At 37.6% G+C, this 18,205-nt stretch overlaps 1 protein-coding gene across 1 annotated transcript; it reads left to right on the forward strand.

Annotated features, from left to right (window-relative positions):
• Positions 1–11,109: 11,109 nt before the first annotated feature.
• LOC145438539 (microfibril-associated glycoprotein 4-like) lies at positions 11,110–12,554 on the forward strand. Its single transcript, XM_080315871.1, has 2 exons — positions 11,110–11,327; positions 12,338–12,554. The coding sequence occupies exons 1-2, from the start codon at positions 11,144–11,146 to the stop codon at positions 12,439–12,441; spliced, it is 288 nt and encodes a 95-aa protein (XP_080171997.1). The 5' UTR covers positions 11,110–11,143; the 3' UTR covers positions 12,442–12,554.
• Positions 12,555–18,205: the final 5,651 nt, after the last annotated feature.

Genomic DNA, 18,205 nt, shown 5'->3' on the forward strand with positions numbered 1-18,205 from the left:
GCTTAACATTGAATCCCAACTCTAAACTTGATACGTAGATGTAGGACATTATGGCAATGCACCATGCTAAATTTCATCACACATCTAATGATGGAACTTCACCTTTAAAACTAACGCAGTCGAATACCGACTTTTACGCGTATCTGTTTTGCGTGAACTTAGCATATACCTATACATAGTCAATTTTAATAGCAGAATTACCGTGTTAAACATTGAATTCCCACCTTGAAAGTTGGTACGCGGTTATAGGACATTAAAAAAATGCACCATACCAAATCCCATCAGACATTTCATGGAACAACTTTAAAACTAACGCGGCTCTACATCGACGTTTTTGCGTACATCTGTTTTGCGGGAGCGCATAGCACGTACCCATACATAGCCCACTTTAATAACGGAATTACCATGCATTGAATCCCAACTCTAAACTTGATACGTAGTTGTAGGGCATTATGGCTATGCACCATGCTAAATTTCATCACACATCTAATGATGGAACACCTTTGAAACTATCGCAGTCGAATACCGACTTTTACGCATATCTGTTTTTCGTGAACATAGCATATACCCATACATAGTCAATTTTAATAACAGAATTAGCATGCTAAACATTAAATTCTCACCTTGAACGTTGGTACGCAGTTGTAGGACATAATAACAATGCACCATACCAAATTTCGTCAGACATTTCATGATGTAACACCTTTAAAACCAACGCAGTTCTATACAGACTTTTGGCTAAATCTGTTTTTCCGTAGCGTAGCACGTACCTAAACATAGTCAACTTTATTAACGGAATTACCATGTTAATATTCGACTCCCTACCTTGAAACTCGCTACGCAGTTGTAAGACATTATGACAATGCACCATGTCAAGTTTTGTTACGCATTTCATGATTGAACAAATTTTAAACTAACGCAGTTCCATACCGACTTTTGCGGGAGCGTAGCACGTACCTACGCATACTCAACTTTAATAACGGAATTACCGAGCTAAACATTGAATGCGCAACTTGAAGATTGGTTCACAGGTGTAGGACATTATGACAATGGAACATATCAAATTTCATCACACATTTCATGATGGAACACCTTTAAAACTAACGCAGTTCTATACCAACTTAGCGTGAATCTGTTTGCACGAGCGTAGCACGTACCTATGCGTGATCAACTTTAGTGATGGAATTACATATGTAGGCCTGATTAAGTTGCAACACTTTTGCAATGATTCGTCTTGCTTCCTATAACATCCCACTCGATGCCCTCGTTATTACTATTAGGCTGTAATCTCAGCCTGAGCTATGTCTCGAAGCCTACGGGACTCTGCAAATTGTTTCGATTTATTCTGTCCGTTTCAATTTAAGATAAGGAAGCCCATTTCACTCAATGAATCGATGCCTACGGTACTCTACAAAATTATCTGATTAATTCTCCCTATGCTTATTAATCATAAGAAAGATGATTTGACACCTAAAGTACGACATACTTGTTCGCTTGAGCTAAGCCACAGCGCTTGGAGTGGAATTTTACGGGGTATGTGGTCTCATTTCGTAGGGCTCTATGCCATAGGAGCATACTTTACGCTCCAATTCGATTCCCACACATTCCATATAATTACTAACAGAACCATTGAGTACCAGCCTTGACCCGACAGTACGACGGAGACTATCAAAATATCGAGAGAAGCCCTCTTTTCTGAAATATTCAAGGTTTTATCAGGACTTCCCTTCATATAAACTCCAGCAGAATCACTAATAACCTCTCAAGTTTACTCAATTTACTTTAATCTGATACTCGTGTACCAAATCCCTATTTTCCGCAAGTATGATAGAGGCTATCGCTCGACACTCAACGATTCGTAATTTTGCTGGAATACAAGTACAATTAGGGATTGAAAAGTAACTGATATAGGTGGTTATGTTTGTAGGATATTTACACTTCTACTTACCGGTTTTTCAGGAGAAACTACCTACTTTTAGGACTTTATATTTCAAAGTAGTTTGAGGTTACGTTTGTATCACCTTGATAAGTGCTATTATCAAAAACTGCTTTGCTAAACTCTTACACTTTCACTGAACTTCTACACTGAATCTTGTAAAGTAGATAGAAAAGGAAAACTATTAACATAAGGTAAGTGAGAAGCACGCAAATTTCGATTGCTTAAAAATGCCACAAACTGCGCCAACTTTCAGAGTTGTTAAGTATAGAAGTACTCGTATTTCTTGAGAATACCCAAGTAGGTTTTTTGCCTACATGCATCACATACTCTCAAGTCCTTATGATATTGGAGTACATCAACTTCATGATAGCTAGAGTATTAAACAGTAATAGACCTAGAGTACTAACGTTTTACTTACTCGGAAATGACTACTTCTACCTTATTTTAAAGGATACCTCGTTCGAAGCGAAATTGTATGTGGTTGTGGATAACATCCAAGATGTAGGCTCACTTTGAAGGTTACTTCGTAAAACTCAAATATTGCGCAGTGAGAGTTCGCAAATTCTCTAAGTATTTTTGTTATTTTTATTGCGATAAGTCATTCTGCAGCGCGAAAATGCGTCGTAGGATATAGATGAAACTAGCACCACTCATCAAGACCGCTGAAAACAGTACATTTCAACATTTAGTAGCAGTAAATTTCTAGTAAAGTACAAGACGTGATGATTTCCGAGTGAGTTAAAAAGTAAGTATTGCAGGTATAGTTTACCTGAAAACCGAATACTCTGAAATAGAAGTAGATGCAGTGTAAATAGTTAATCACTTGATTAAGTTCAGTGCAAGCAGATAAAACCTATACTTGAGTAGTACAAAATGCACGAGTACTTCGCTATCGCCTCCCTCCACGTAATAAGTGACTAGAGAATTTGCGAACTCTCACTGCGCAATATTTGAGTTTTACGAAGTAACCTTCAAAGTGAGCCTACATCTTGGATGTTATCCACAACCACATACAATTTCGCTTCGAACGAGGTATCCTTTAAAATAAGGTAGAAGTAGTCATTTCCGAGTAAGTAAAACGTTAGTACTCTAGGTCTATTACTGTTTAATACTCTAGCTATCATGAAGTTGATGTACTCCAATATCATAAGGACTTGAGAGTATGTGATGCATGTAGGCAAAAAACCTACTTGGGTATTCTCAAGAAATACGAGTACTTCTATACTTAACAACTCTGAAAGTTGGCGCAGTTTGTGGCATTTTTAAGCAATCGAAATTTGCGTGCTTCTCACTTACCTTATGTTAATAGTTTTCCTTTTCTATCTACTTTACAAGATTCAGTGTAGAAGTTCAGTGAAAGTGTAAGAGTTTAGCAAAGCAGTTTTTGATAATAGCACTTATCAAGGTGATACAAACGTAACCTCAAACTACTTTGAAATATAAAGTCCTAAAAGTAGGTAGTTTCTCCTGAAAAACCGGTAAGTAGAAGTGTAAATATCCTACAAACATAACCACCTATATCAGTTACTTTTCAATCCCTAATTGTACTTGTATTCCAGCAAAATTACGAATCGTTGAGTGTCGAGCGATAGCCTCTATCATACTTGCGGAAAATAGGGATTTGGTACACGAGTATCAGATTAAAGTAAATTGAGTAAACTTGAGAGGTTATTAGTGATTCTGCTGGAGTTTATATGAAGGGAAGTCCTGATAAAACCTTGAATATTTCAGAAAAGAGGGCTTCTCTCGATATTTTGATAGTCTCCGTCGTACTGTCGGGTCAAGGCTGGTACTCAATGGTTCTGTTAGTAATTATATGGAATGTGTGGGAATCGAATTGGAGCGTAAAGTATGCTCCTATGGCATAGAGCCCTACGAAATGAGACCACATACCCCGTAAAATTCCACTCCAAGCGCTGTGGCTTAGCTCAAGCGAACAAGTATGTCGTACTTTAGGTGTCAAATCATCTTTCTTATGATTAATAAGCATAGGGAGAATTAATCAGATAATTTTGTAGAGTACCGTAGGCATCGATTCATTGAGTGAAATGGGCTTCCTTATCTTAAATTGAAACGGACAGAATAAATCGAAACAATTTGCAGAGTCCCGTAGGCTTCGAGACATAGCTCAGGCTGAGATTACAGCCTAATAGTAATAACGAGGGCATCGAGTGGGATGTTATAGGAAGCAAGACGAATCATTGCAAAAGTGTTGCAACTTAATCAGGCCTACATATGTAATTCCATCACTAAAGTTGATCACGCATAGGTACGTGCTACGCTCGTGCAAACAGATTCACGCTAAGTTGGTATAGAACTGCGTTAGTTTTAAAGGTGTTCCATCATGAAATGTGTGATGAAATTTGATATGTTCCATTGTCATAATGTCCTACACCTGTGAACCAATCTTCAAGTTGCGCATTCAATGTTTAGCTCGGTAATTCCGTTATTAAAGTTGAGTATGCGTAGGTACGTGCTACGCTCCCGCAAAAGTCGGTATGGAACTGCGTTAGTTTAAAATTTGTTCAATCATGAAATGCGTAACAAAACTTGACATGGTGCATTGTCATAATGTCTTACAACTGCGTAGCGAGTTTCAAGGTAGGGAGTCGAATATTAACATGGTAATTCCGTTAATAAAGTTGACTATGTTTAGGTACGTGCTACGCTACGGAAAAACAGATTTAGCCAAAAGTCTGTATAGAACTGCGTTGGTTTTAAAGGTGTTACATCATGAAATGTCTGACGAAATTTGGTATGGTGCATTGTTATTATGTCCTACAACTGCGTACCAACGTTCAAGGTGAGAATTTAATGTTTAGCATGCTAATTCTGTTATTAAAATTGACTATGTATGGGTATATGCTATGTTCACGAAAAACAGATATGCGTAAAAGTCGGTATTCGACTGCGATAGTTTCAAAGGTGTTCCATCATTAGATGTGTGATGAAATTTAGCATGGTGCATAGCCATAATGCCCTACAACTACGTATCAAGTTTAGAGTTGGGATTCAATGCATGGTAATTCCGTTATTAAAGTGGGCTATGTATGGGTACGTGCTATGCGCTCCCGCAAAACAGATGTACGCAAAAACGTCGATGTAGAGCCGCGTTAGTTTTAAAGTTGTTCCATCATGAAATGTCTGATGGGGTTTGGTATGGTGCATTTTTATAATGTCCTATAACCGCGTACCAACTTTCAAGGTGGGAATTCAATGTTTAACACGGTAATTCTGCTATTAAAATTGACTATGTATAGGTATATGCTAAGTTCACGCAAAACAGATACGCGTAAAAGTCGGTATTCGACTGCGTTAGTTTTAAAGGTGTTCCATCATTAGATGTGTGATGAAATTTAGCATGGTGCATTGCCATAATGTCCTACATCTTCGTATCAAGTTTAGAGTTGGGATTCAATGTTAAGCATGGTAATTCAGTTATTAAAGTTGACTATGTATAGGTACGTGCTATACGCCCCCCCCCCCCCGCAAAACAGATGCACGCAAAAACCGAATTTTTCGATTAGTTTATATTCCGTATTTTATTTAAAACTAAAACTGTTAAGTACTACTTAAGGTGTTATAAAATGTGAAAAAGTGCAAATAGCGGAGACGTTTGGAGACTGCGTTTAGGACAGTTCGATGTCGCTCGAACATTTCATCCCCAACACGACGTAAGGTTCTCTCTGCTTTCGTATTTACCTTAACGCATGAGCCGTCGAGTTCGTACATGATAAAATTCCTGGTCAAGGAATATGCTTCGAATATAATTTCATCCTTTTCTTCAGTGATCGAAGGCGATACTCTTGATAATTCCATGCTTTGAGGAGAATAGCAAGTCAGAGCTTATTTCGAGATCTTAGCTACTTTGAAAATGAGGATCCTAGGATTTGCATAACTTTCATCTATATCGCACGATGCGTTTACGCGGTCCAGAATGACTTATGGCGATGAAAAATAGCAAAAATGGTCTATTAAGCATTGAGCACGGTTCAAGAACTATGATATTCCTGTACTTGCACAAGTTACAAACGCGCTATCGTAAATTAGTATATATTACTAAAATACGAACTCGGACGAAATCATGAATGCGTAGGACTTACTTTAAACATATATTGTGTACAAACAACTTTTTACAAGAACTATAAAATTCACCGGCATCGCGACATCTTTCAAAAACAAAACCATGATCAATGGCTATTTTTCATTGACATAAGTCATTCTGGAACGCGAAAACGCATTGTAAAATATAGATGAAACTCAAGCAAATCCTACGATCCTCATTTTCAAAGTAGCTTAGATCTCGAAATAAGCTTTGAATTCAGGGGGCGCGATTTCGATTACTCGAAACTTGTTGCTTGTACGATTTATCGCTGGTGCGTTAAGGGTTAGGAACGTTTTCTAATGTAGTTACACATTCTAGTTGTTTTGATGTAAGGAAAAAACTCATTCGATAACTCGATACAACTAGTTAACACGCGTTGATGTAACTTTCCTCATTTGTATGCATAGCCTACGCGTAATTGTTTTTCGTTTCTATCTACTTTAAAAAGACTCGGTGTAGAAGTTTCGAAACTTGCATGAATTACAAGCTACATAATACAACTAGTTAACACGCGTTGATGTAACTTCCCTCATCTGTATGCATAGCCTACGCGAAATTGGTTACCGAATTTTTCGATTAGTTTATATTCCTAGTTTTATTTAAAACTGAAACCGTTAAGTATTACTAAAAGTGTTATAAAATGTGAATAAGTGTACAAGTAGAATTATTATTATGTCATGAATAAGTACTGTACAAGTTCATACGATTTTTCTTGTTGCGTTCCGAGATAAAATGTAATTTTTCGCTCTTTTTTATTTTTTATTAAAATTATTATTCATTTTACAAAAAACGTCGTGTTTTGACTTTTGAAAATGGAAAATGCGTGATCTCGACTAACTTTTCACGTAGTTCGAAATCGCTATTCTACACAATAATTCGAAGTATTTGTCAGTCATCGCAGCACCGCTCATATTGCGCGCTATCTATTTATTTCACGGATTACGAATTACTTCTGCTTTTATCAGAGGATACTTTCCTATGGTTTGCCTACTAACAGAACTTAGTTTAGATTAATAAAAGTATAGTCATTGAAAATAGATCACTGGATTATAGTTTACAGAAAACACCACAATTCTATGTGATATCCTTGCATACCAACAACTTTCGAACTATTCGCCACCTCATAAACACTTGAGTAGGCCTACATTTGATGCGTGTGGGGAAAACCTAGTTAAATTTTCATTGTCGATTTTTCAATATAGACAAGAAATAGCCCACCTTTAGTGTTGTCTAATCTGGTTTGTCATTATATGCTTGTAACTAGTTCCGGGCTTGCGGTGCTAGTCTTCTTGGCTGCATGAAATAGGATGTTTTAGCTTCAAACTCAACGCATTAGCATGCCTAATTTGTAACCACGGCGAGATTCGAGTAATAAGCGAGGCTAGATAGTCTACCCTTAACAGAGAACTTGCATATACATTCGAATTTGTGCGACTTCGGCTATATTGTCAGCTAACATTATAGCCGCGCACAGAACTCATTATTACGTTAGCTATTGGAGAAATCTCAACGTAATTCAATCTGCGTGCACAATCCGCGTAAGCTAATGCTGCAGTGAGAAAGTGTACGAGTAGAATTATTATTCTGTCATGAATAAGTAGCTTACAAATTCATACGATTTTTCTTGTTGGCATTCCGGGATAAAATGTAATTTTTCGCTCTTTTTTATTTTTTATTTTTTATCAAATTTAGTATTCATTTCACAAAACAACGACGTGTTTTGACTTTTGAAAATGGAAAATGCGTGAGCTCGACTAACTTTTTACGTAGTTCGAAATCGCTACTTCTATACATTAATTCAAAGTATTTGTCAGTCATCGCAGCACCGCTCATATTGCGCGCTATCTATTTATTTCACGGATAACGAATTACTCCTGCTTTTACCAGAGGATACTTTCCTAGGGTTTGCCTACTAACAGTACTTAGTTTAGATTAATAAAGTATAGTGATTGAAAATAGATCACTGGATTATAGTTTACAGAAAGCTTCACAATTCTATGCGACGTCCTTGCATACCAACAACCTTCGAACTATTCTCCACCTCATAAACACTTGAGTAGGCCTACATTTGATGCGTGTGGGGAAAACCTAGTAAAATTTTCATATGCATTTAGTTTCCAACTCTGAAAGCAAGCTTAGTCTATGATCAATAGCATCTTTGGCGTAAACTCCGTTCTATTTCACTTCATACCTATATAATGTAGATAGTCTATTCGAATAATTCGATGTATAATTGAACTTTCCTCTGCATGATCATTAGGGCTTCTATTTTTTGTTGCAGGGCAACTTTGTTGTAGCCGAAAGCGGTATTATCTAGCAACAAGGTTTAAATGACTCGCCTCCGGCGTTTATTGATGATTTAATTACCCGTATTCTCGTCATGCAAAAATTATGCATGTATTAGTATGAAGCTCAGATGCAGCAAAGTGTGTGAGACTGCCTGTAGAAATTGCGCGAAGCAGCGACTCTAATTACCTGGCTTATAGCAAACAACGACGCTGAAATTCTACTTCAGACGCAGCAAAGTGTGTGAGACTACCTGTGAAAATTGCGCGAATGTACATTTCTCGGCTTATAACAAATAACGACGCTGAAATTTTACTTCAGATGCAGCAAAGTTAATGCGTCTGTCTATATAAATTGCGCGAAGGTGCATTTCTCGGCTTATAGTGAATAACGACGCTGAAATTCTACTTCAGATATAGCAAATGTGGCAAATCTGCGCGAATAGCTGCATAAATTGCGAAAAGGTGCGACTCTAATTTTTAGGCTTTATTGCCAATACCGATGCTGGAATTGTACTTATGTCACATAGAACTCGGACACTATCTATGAAATTCATATAAAATCATGCGTAGTTGATCGCGCGAAATGTACGTGATGGCCTAATTGTTGTATCTGAAGTCGCGCAAGACTTTTGAATAGGCGGTTGAAAGTTGAGTATATTCCTATAGACGCGTGTCGGCATCATGTAGTGTTCTCGTGAACATAGATAGTCTGAAAGCAATGGGCCTTTGGTAAAGTTATATGGCCGAAAACATCTAACGCTCACTAATCCAAATACAAAGTCCTAAATACACATACTAATATTAAATATCCAGGAAAAATACACATAATATAATATCTGGCGAATATAGTCTTGTATAGACATCATACTTTTCGAAATTTGCTCCTAAATACACACGGTTATAGTCTAACGGGCACGATGAACGTAAATAGCCTCGGGGGCGGACTCGACACGCATGATTGGTGCGTACCAAAAACGGATCATTACACTACTATTGTATTCTTCGTGTAACTATTATATGACCCATGTACCTTAGACACAACGATTGCGTATTGGCGTTTTCTCCTCTGATTAGTGTCATCAGCTTGTTGCTAATGCTGCCTAGAGTGAAACCGCAACACCGCAGTCAGATGGTTATAATGTGGCCTATGAACAATGAACATGTTCGACATTTGCTGGGATTATTTACTGGAAGTATTTCTTAATTAAAATCTCAACTTTTGTTATAAATGTGCGAGATAATACAAGGTTTTTTGCATTTGCTCAAAATTGCTTCACAGGCCGGATTAAATCGTCTTGCGAGCCGGATGCGGCCCACGGGCCGTATGTTTGACAACCCTGGCCCACACTAAATCGTGTCCGAGATCGCTATTTTGGCATTGGTGAGAAATATCAGATTGGACTGAGGAAGCCGACGTATTGAGAGCCAGAATATATCGCGTTTCACGCTGTTGAATGTTTCATATTATTTTGACCGAAGGAGAAATATCCGTCCAATGCTGATGTTATGCATGTGTAATTAATATATGTAGCAAATATGCAACACTGCATGTTCAAAAACGGATGATGGGTCCATAACGAGTAATACCATGTCGCAAAATTGATATTTTTTCAAAACTTTCTTTCTGATTTGATACTTGATCGCGTGAGCTTCTTGTGAAACGCGGTTCAAAGAATTTCATAAACGATATCAGGAAACTGTCTTCCTCGGCATGGCAGTCAACGAAGTGAATTGTCATTGGAAACGTATGGCAATTAAGAGGAGATTTGGTTGTGTAGACTGTATGCGTTATATGTTGGTAGAAAACGCATTTGTTTGCAGGGCTCTGTTAAAAAAGGTCGCATTATCTTATTCGCCTATCTATATGAATTAATCTGCCCACCCTCATCTATTTTATCCAGTTCAGTAGTATACGCATCATTAACCGGACTGTAACGACAAGTTTAAATTAAAAAGTTTAAATTTAAATTTTAGAAGCGCGTGTAGATTAATCGCATAATATAAATCGCAATATATTCACTTAGTAACTCGCCAATCGTTAGCGTAATAGCACGTCCTCTGATTGGCAACATTGGTTACCCACCCAAATTTTGTATCGAACGGTACATAGATCACCTCGTTCGAATCCCTGGGAGGTAAAATTTGTCAATTTTAAAAATCGAAGCAAATTACTCCAGAAATTGGCAGCCGATAGTATCCATGGGCCAACTGATATATTGAATATCGAGTTACTTTTGAAAATCTCGCTGAAAATGTGGCTTCTTTTGATATTTGGAATCGTGAATTACCCGCTTCAAATCAGAGCAGAAGATAAGAAGAATACATGTGCTGTTCATGATAAATGGACTGTGAGTAGGATTTCGAATCTTTCAGATATGAATCTCAGTTTAAGACGTAGGCTACAACAGTTGAAATCAGGTCAAGGCGACACAAAAATTTGAACCATAACCTCGAAGTCGGACACGAAGGAAAAGCCAAATCGTGAGATTTCTGCAGCTCATTCATTCATTCATTGGTTTATTAGCAATTTTTATCAGTTCAATACACCACAAAAACGCGATACAATGAAAAGAAAGGAAGGTGTTGAAGCGACTTGGAGCAGTCTATTGAATCAGACACCCACCTTGGCCTAGGCGATGTAAAGAGGAGGCATGCACACTGAATGAAAAGTAAATAAGATAGTACAGAAAAAAGCAAGCGACAAGAAATGAGGTGGCATGTCATGGAAGGCGAGATCGATAGGTCAGGTTGTGGTCTGGTAATCTTGAGGAATTTAGTAGTAATTGCTTGTATTTCGACTTGAACGAGGACATGCTCGTCGACTGCCGGATGGCCGGCGGGATACTGTTCCACACATCAGGTCCGGCTTTGATTGTTCATTGGGGAATTCCGTTTCAGGTTTTTCAGCGAAGAAAATACGGAGACGTGGATTTCTTTAGAGGTTGGGATGATTACGTGAACGGATTCGGGGATTGTGAAGGAGATTACTGGCTCGGTAGGAATGTTGTAATTTGATTCCTTCAAGTTGTAGAATTTTGTCGACATAGTAATTCGATCATTATTTGAGTAACAAATAACTTGATTCTATGTAGGGTTGTCACCATGTCTCAAACTCACGAGTCACAGGCCAATCTTACTTTTATATTTTTGACTCGATTCAAGTTTGATTCCACGTTGGAGAGGAGTGGGTCGAGTCGGAGTCACGTTCAGTTTCCAGGTTAGAGTCAGGTTCAGCCCGTCTTTTTACAACTCGGTTTGGGTGATATCGAATGCCTCGCATTCACAACATAGCGATTTTATTCAAGATTAACATTTCTAGTCCTGTTTTCAAGTAGCCTACCACACAAACGAAATACCAATACTTGGTAACTTTCTATCCATCGAAGCTACAATAAATGCCTATCCTGGACGTCCAAGTCTCGAGTCATATATGACTTGGTCAAGTCATGCGCATTGACTCGAGTAGGCCTACAAGTCGATGAGCCAATAAAAAAATTGACCCAAAAGAGGGTTACCATATTTTGAGATCCGAAAAAGTGGACACTTTTAAAAAATTCTGAAACCTCCAGCTCCAGAAAAAAACACTGGAGTTTTTGAAAACTTTCCAAGTAATAGTATTATGTCGAATAATAAAAAGGCCATAATTTTGACTCGACTCTCGTCTTACCAGATTTTTTTTTCGAAAGTCTGACGTTTGCTGCGTCGGGGTCGATTTTTTTTATCGAATTTTAATACTTTTTCTGGAAAAAGAAAACAAAAGAGCACGTATTGTAACCCAACCTAAATCGAGTCGGGTTATTTTCCATAATTCAGAAAATGACTTGAGTCAAGTTGAGTCCACAAAATAGCGCGACTCGTGTCGAGCCATGATTCGATTCGTTACAACCCTTATTCTGTGATAGCTAAAATATGATATGTCGTATAGTGGTTTATGGCATTTCTGGGTTTAAAAGTAATTGATTGAAAACCAACGCCTTATATCACTTCACAACGTTTTGTCTTCAGGGCTCGAGGCATTGCATCAAGCAACAAAGGGAGATGACATGTCGTTGGAAATCAACATGATCTCGAAGAATAAAACAGAACATTGGGTGGCTAAATACATGTAAGCCTTATTCAAATGTATCACTTAAATTAATTGATCTCGCGTCATGACTACGCAAATTTGATAATGGAGAATAATGTTCCCTCTTTAATTTTTCACGAGTCTGCGCGCACTGACCAACTCAATGCGCGGTCCTTTAGACAGCAGTGCGTAACGACTAAAATTGAAGGTCAACACTTCGGTTGTCATGTGTGCGGCACACATTTATCTGTGCGGGAAGCTGGGTTCTATATATCCCTGGCGGGAACATTGATGAAGAACCACAGTCAAGAAGTAGAAAAACTTCGATTGATTGAATTCGAAAGTATTTCGTCTTACATCATGACTAGGGCTGTTATTTTTGTCCCTGTAACTTTTTATAACAAACTGCATTGTCGTGCTGGTATCTTAGCAGCTACACGGTGAATTGACTTGTCATTTTAAATTGCTCACAGTCAACAACTGCTTCTGTCGAACACCTTTTCTCCGTTCTTATAAAGCTGCTTCGTAAGGACAGACAGCTCCAACGAGAAAATGTAGAAAAGTAAAGACAGGGTACAATAAGCTCAAAAACACATTTTTGGCATTATTTTAGTTGGAATCCAGAGATACAAATGAACTTTAGATGAAGACGAATGTACAACGCATATTTTCAACGAAAAAAGATTCGAAAATACGAAAAAAGAACGAAAGCACACCACTTGAAAAACGTGCCCTCGTCAGTTCCATTTTTACCCGCCTGTGGCACAATGGGACAGCATTTAAATATATAATAGCGCATAAATGAGCACGAAGCCGAAAACTTTTGAAGATTGTTTACAAATTATGTCAAAATAATTTGACCCGTCAAAATTTCCCATTGTTTGCATCACCAAATAGTCGCCTCAGTCATTCAAAAACGCTTTCCACCGAAATATGTTAGTAGTTATTACACTGGTAAACACATATTTTTAGGCAGACAAAGTAAGAGTGGTTTTGGAGGCTCTGAAGGGCACTGAGTCCGAATATGACCTTAGTCTTTTTCAAATTGGCTCTTGTTGTGGAGATAACCCATGGGGCTATTTTGACCAAAATCTCCCATTTTCGCGGTAATGACTAGATATAAAATCGGCTTAGTCGTACTATAAAGTTTAGAAATTCAATTTACTTGTTATTTATACACATAGAAGACTATTTTGAATCAAAATACAGCAACAGAACTATATTTAGGGGTATTAGATTTATCATAGTTAGCCTATACATACTTTCACGGATATCATGTACATAAATAAACTCCAGTCATGTATATGAGTATTTACCAAGATACTCCAATAACGTGGCATTAGTTCAATCAGTTTTACGGCGGCATGTCGTACTTTCAGTAAAAAGGTGTGAAATAGTTTGCTAAATCTAGGGATCACTTGCAAGGTCTATTTGGTAATAGTTTACCACAGAGCCGGCGTAGACGGTGATTCGAATACCAACAATAGCCGCGCTCACAAACTAACATTTCAAAAAAGGTGTGAAATAGTTTGCTAAATCTAGGAATTACTCACATGTCAATATTTTGGTAATTAATCGGTCACAGAGCCGGCGTAGACGGCGATTCCAAAACCAACAAGAGCCGCGCTCACAAACTAACATTTCAAAAAGGTGTGAAATAGGTTGTAAATCCGCGATCGCTGACAAGATAACACCTCAGACATAGCGATCACTCGTGACTTTCTGTTACATACATACCGATCGCTCACAATGTAATATTTTGGTAATCAGTGTATCGCAGAACTGGATTTCACTGGTAAGATTTAATAAGTAACGAATAACAGAACCGTGGCAGACGGTGATTCGAATACCGACAAATTCTCACTTATTTCTGATCCAACCCTAATCCTTTGCGAAGTTGACGCTTATTCAAAAAGGTGTGAAATAATTGTAAAATCCTACGTCGCTGACAGGATAATGCATCAGACATAGTACGGTGTCGGAATCCATTCGCGAGATGTTCTATAGGTAAATTGAGATAATCCGAAACGAAATATTTTGACTTTGTTGTAGTGTGAATTGAAATAGGATTGACAAACATGACTACCAACTTTCACCCAGTCATATTTCGAGATTATACGCACATTGCTTTGAAACAAGTATTGAAACATTACAGCCCTATTCGCGATCCGCCTTCCCGTTTGTCAAAGAGAGTTTCAGACATACTATCACTATGACATCTCAACATTTTAACATCTTGCCATACCCAGAAGAGTCAAATGCGAAAACCTTGTCAAGTCAATCCGTTTGTAAGTTACCAGACCAACTCAACAGTAGCCGTATGAAAAGTAAACAAGATTACGCGAGTACATACAATCAGAACAACCTAAAATCCATAACAAGTTCACTTGTATTCGTATTCCGACGACGCGTCTTTTTTATTCAACTTTATAGTCGTTACTATTCTGTAAGATAAAGTAACTACTACGCGGTATATCCATTATCCACAAGACAAAATAATGACTCTCGGTATATTTTGTAAGACAAAGTAATTACTACACGGCGCACGCGACTTGAGATTAACATATATTATGTTTCGAGTATACGAGATCTGAATGTCTGTCCAATGTAGTTGAGAATTCATTTCTTACGATCGAACGCTGGTGTTACATTGAGAGTTATCATGTTGTAAACAATAAACATCCTTCACATTGGTTTGACATGCGAGATTTTGTAATAGTCGATCATGACTTGATTATTAAATTATGACGTAATTGAACCGGTGTTGGTTATTGTGATATCAAGAAACTTTTCAGAAACATTTTTATTAACACATCAATTTGTAAAACGAGACTTGCATGTGTGAAATGTTCTTGATTGGGAAATTAATCCGTGTTGGTACAAAACAATCGTTGTAGGCCTATTGCAGACAACAGAAAATACTTTACAAATGAAATCGTTTACAATAATTAGGACTAAAGATGAAACAACAATATCGGTATTATTACATTCAACAACCAGTACAAATATTAAAATCTATCGTTTGCGATAAACAGCGCTAAAGATGTAATAATTCCATTATTCATACAGAACATCCGATACAAAATGCTTTATTATCGCAATTCGTAACGAGTAATTGAAACGACTACGTGTAGAGTCAATATATCACAATGCCGTGTCGTTACTGTTTAATCCAACGATTGATAAAACTATTTATTGTCGGGATTTGTGACAGCGCATTGAAACATACACAACTTACAGAGTGTGACAATATCATTTTGGGTATCGAGTACCGTTTGAAGCGTGCGATCGTAATTCCGTTCGCACTCTCTAAGACATTGTGAAGTCTACAGATTTACACTTCGAGACTTTGATCAACACAGAAGCAATTTGGAATATCTTTACTGGAAGCATCCTATTCTACCAGACTTGAGTAATACGCAAAACTCATAGCATTAACGAAATCGCAATAGGCGCTACACTGAAATTTACAAAATGTGTTTGTATTGTTGCTCAAAGTAGTGATCATAAATTATCATTTGAATCTTCTAAAGTAATTGTAATCATAAAACCAAACTTGCGAAAGTCATTACCATAACAAAAGAATATTGTAGGTTGCTTGCTAAATGTATGCCGGAAATATTTGTAGAACGCTCACGGCCAAAGAAATCGGAAATTTCCCCATTGTCATTCGTCAAAGTAAATGTCGTCACAGTACTCATCCCGTAAAAAACCTTACTTGTATGTGATTGAATCGCCGGTAATTAACTCGCTAAATCAAACCCTAAGAAAATTTCACTCACTCATCGGATTATGATATTAAACAGCGTCGCTTAATCGGTGTAGATCGTTTTTTCTAAATGCAAATCATATCTACCCAACAGAAAACAATTTTCACTCGCTCGGAAATGAAACCAATGTGTGAGTCTTCATTCAATATTTTGTTTGTGTCAAATACTTTGCAATAAACACACTGGAGTGGTTGAGCTTCACAACATTAAGCGATCATCTGTAAGTCAAGATTACATCCAACTTGTAACCGTATCGTTTATATGCCCGAGTTGCATGCGCAGTTTGATATCTTCGTCATTTAGTGATCGGTGAACATACCACTTCGAAATACTACGTTGATCTTAATTTCCATCGTCGTGATAATCGAAGTACAATTGTTTCGAATTCGTAACAACCGACTTTTCTATGACAGGATTAATTTTTCAAAAGTTATGCTCAGAAGATTGGTTGCATATCGCAAAAAAATAATATACCGTTACTCTAGTGACCGGTATTTTTCCCACTGTCGATTTTCAACGAGTCAAATGTATTACTTGAGGTATGCTACGCTTACTACATTTAGATTTAAACTCGCCCGTCTCTCAAAACCACAATGAACAATGATAAAAAGTCTTTTCGAAGTACAGAACTTCAATATTGCAGCAAACAATACGTTCATATTGTTAAATTTATTCCACTGGAAGCTTTTCGACTGGCTCTCTTCAGCAGTGAACGCCAGTAAACAACATTCATTCTATATTTTGAACTTGGTTAACCTCATTTACTGGCGTTCACTGCTGAAGAGAGCCAGTCGAAAAGCTCCCAGTGGAATATATTTAACAATATGAGCGTATTGTTTGCTGCAAGGATAAAAAGTATGCAATCAAACACAACAAGTTTTACTTTTGTAGGATACTAATTATTATTCCACGCAACTCATTTCATACTAAATGTATATGAAAGATATTCATGGCACACGAAAATATTCGATATTCACATGCTACGAACACGCACAATGATTAGTTACGCTTTTAAACTGTTTCGATATTTCAAGAACTGTATCGTCTGAATGGATGCTCATGTATCTTAATAATCAAATAGTTCAACACAGAACTAGTACTAACAGAAACATCAGAGTTGTTTCCACAAAAGTTTGTATGTGTACAGTATGCGAATACCATGTGTAAGTCCAGCACAATTGCGGTGAGGGCGAATTACCCTCAAGGGTGAATCACGACCGCGCCCATAAGAACACATGGTGAATCAGCACACATGGCTGTTCAATAATAGGAGCATTTGAGGTGGGCCACAAAGCTATTTAGAAAATTTTAGAATTAATGCAAGTTTAGTTATATTTGTTATATTAATCGGTAAAAATGTATTCATATTATCTAATTATACCTAGGCTACGTAAAGCTTTTCATCCGACTCGTCTGATGAGACGTAGTGGCACGTATATGAAGTCAAGTCGAAAACGGGGGGAGAAACGGTGGCTTTTTCCACTGGCTTTGACAACCTACGGGGAACAGCAGCTAAAATAATTTCGAGTAGGCCTACATAATAACTGGAAGGTAACGCTGAAGTAAGTAACCGAGTATTCCGGCAGGGTCATATGTCGTTTGCCGTCGAAAGGGATGTGCAATAAACTCGGAATGAAGTGTAATTGAGGTGTAAATTTACTGTACCTAGACAAGTCGTATTATTGTAAGATAATAATTGTAAGATATTTTCAAGGGCATACGACGTAGTACACTACCAGAATACTTCGTTACTTCAGCATTAACTTCCAGTTCTAAGAACACTATTGTACCACTAAATCTCATCAGAGTCGAATGAAAAGCTTCATGTATCATATACGCATATAATTCGATAATATGAATATATTTTTGAATATATTCATATTATGACCATATGACCATTATGACGCCACGATGCCGTCTGTAATAATAGGCTGCAGCTCCTGAGCGATTGTGATTTGCGTTGCTCCTCACTTGCTTCCAGACGGCATTGTTGCGTCACCATACCAACTCCGAAACAATGCAAATTTCGCGCTCGGT

Source organism: Botryllus schlosseri, chromosome 5 (assembly GCF_051294905.1).
Source record: "Botryllus schlosseri isolate E-star chromosome 5, Bs_hap1, whole genome shotgun sequence".
Taxonomy (NCBI): Eukaryota; Metazoa; Chordata; class Ascidiacea; order Stolidobranchia; family Styelidae; genus Botryllus; species Botryllus schlosseri.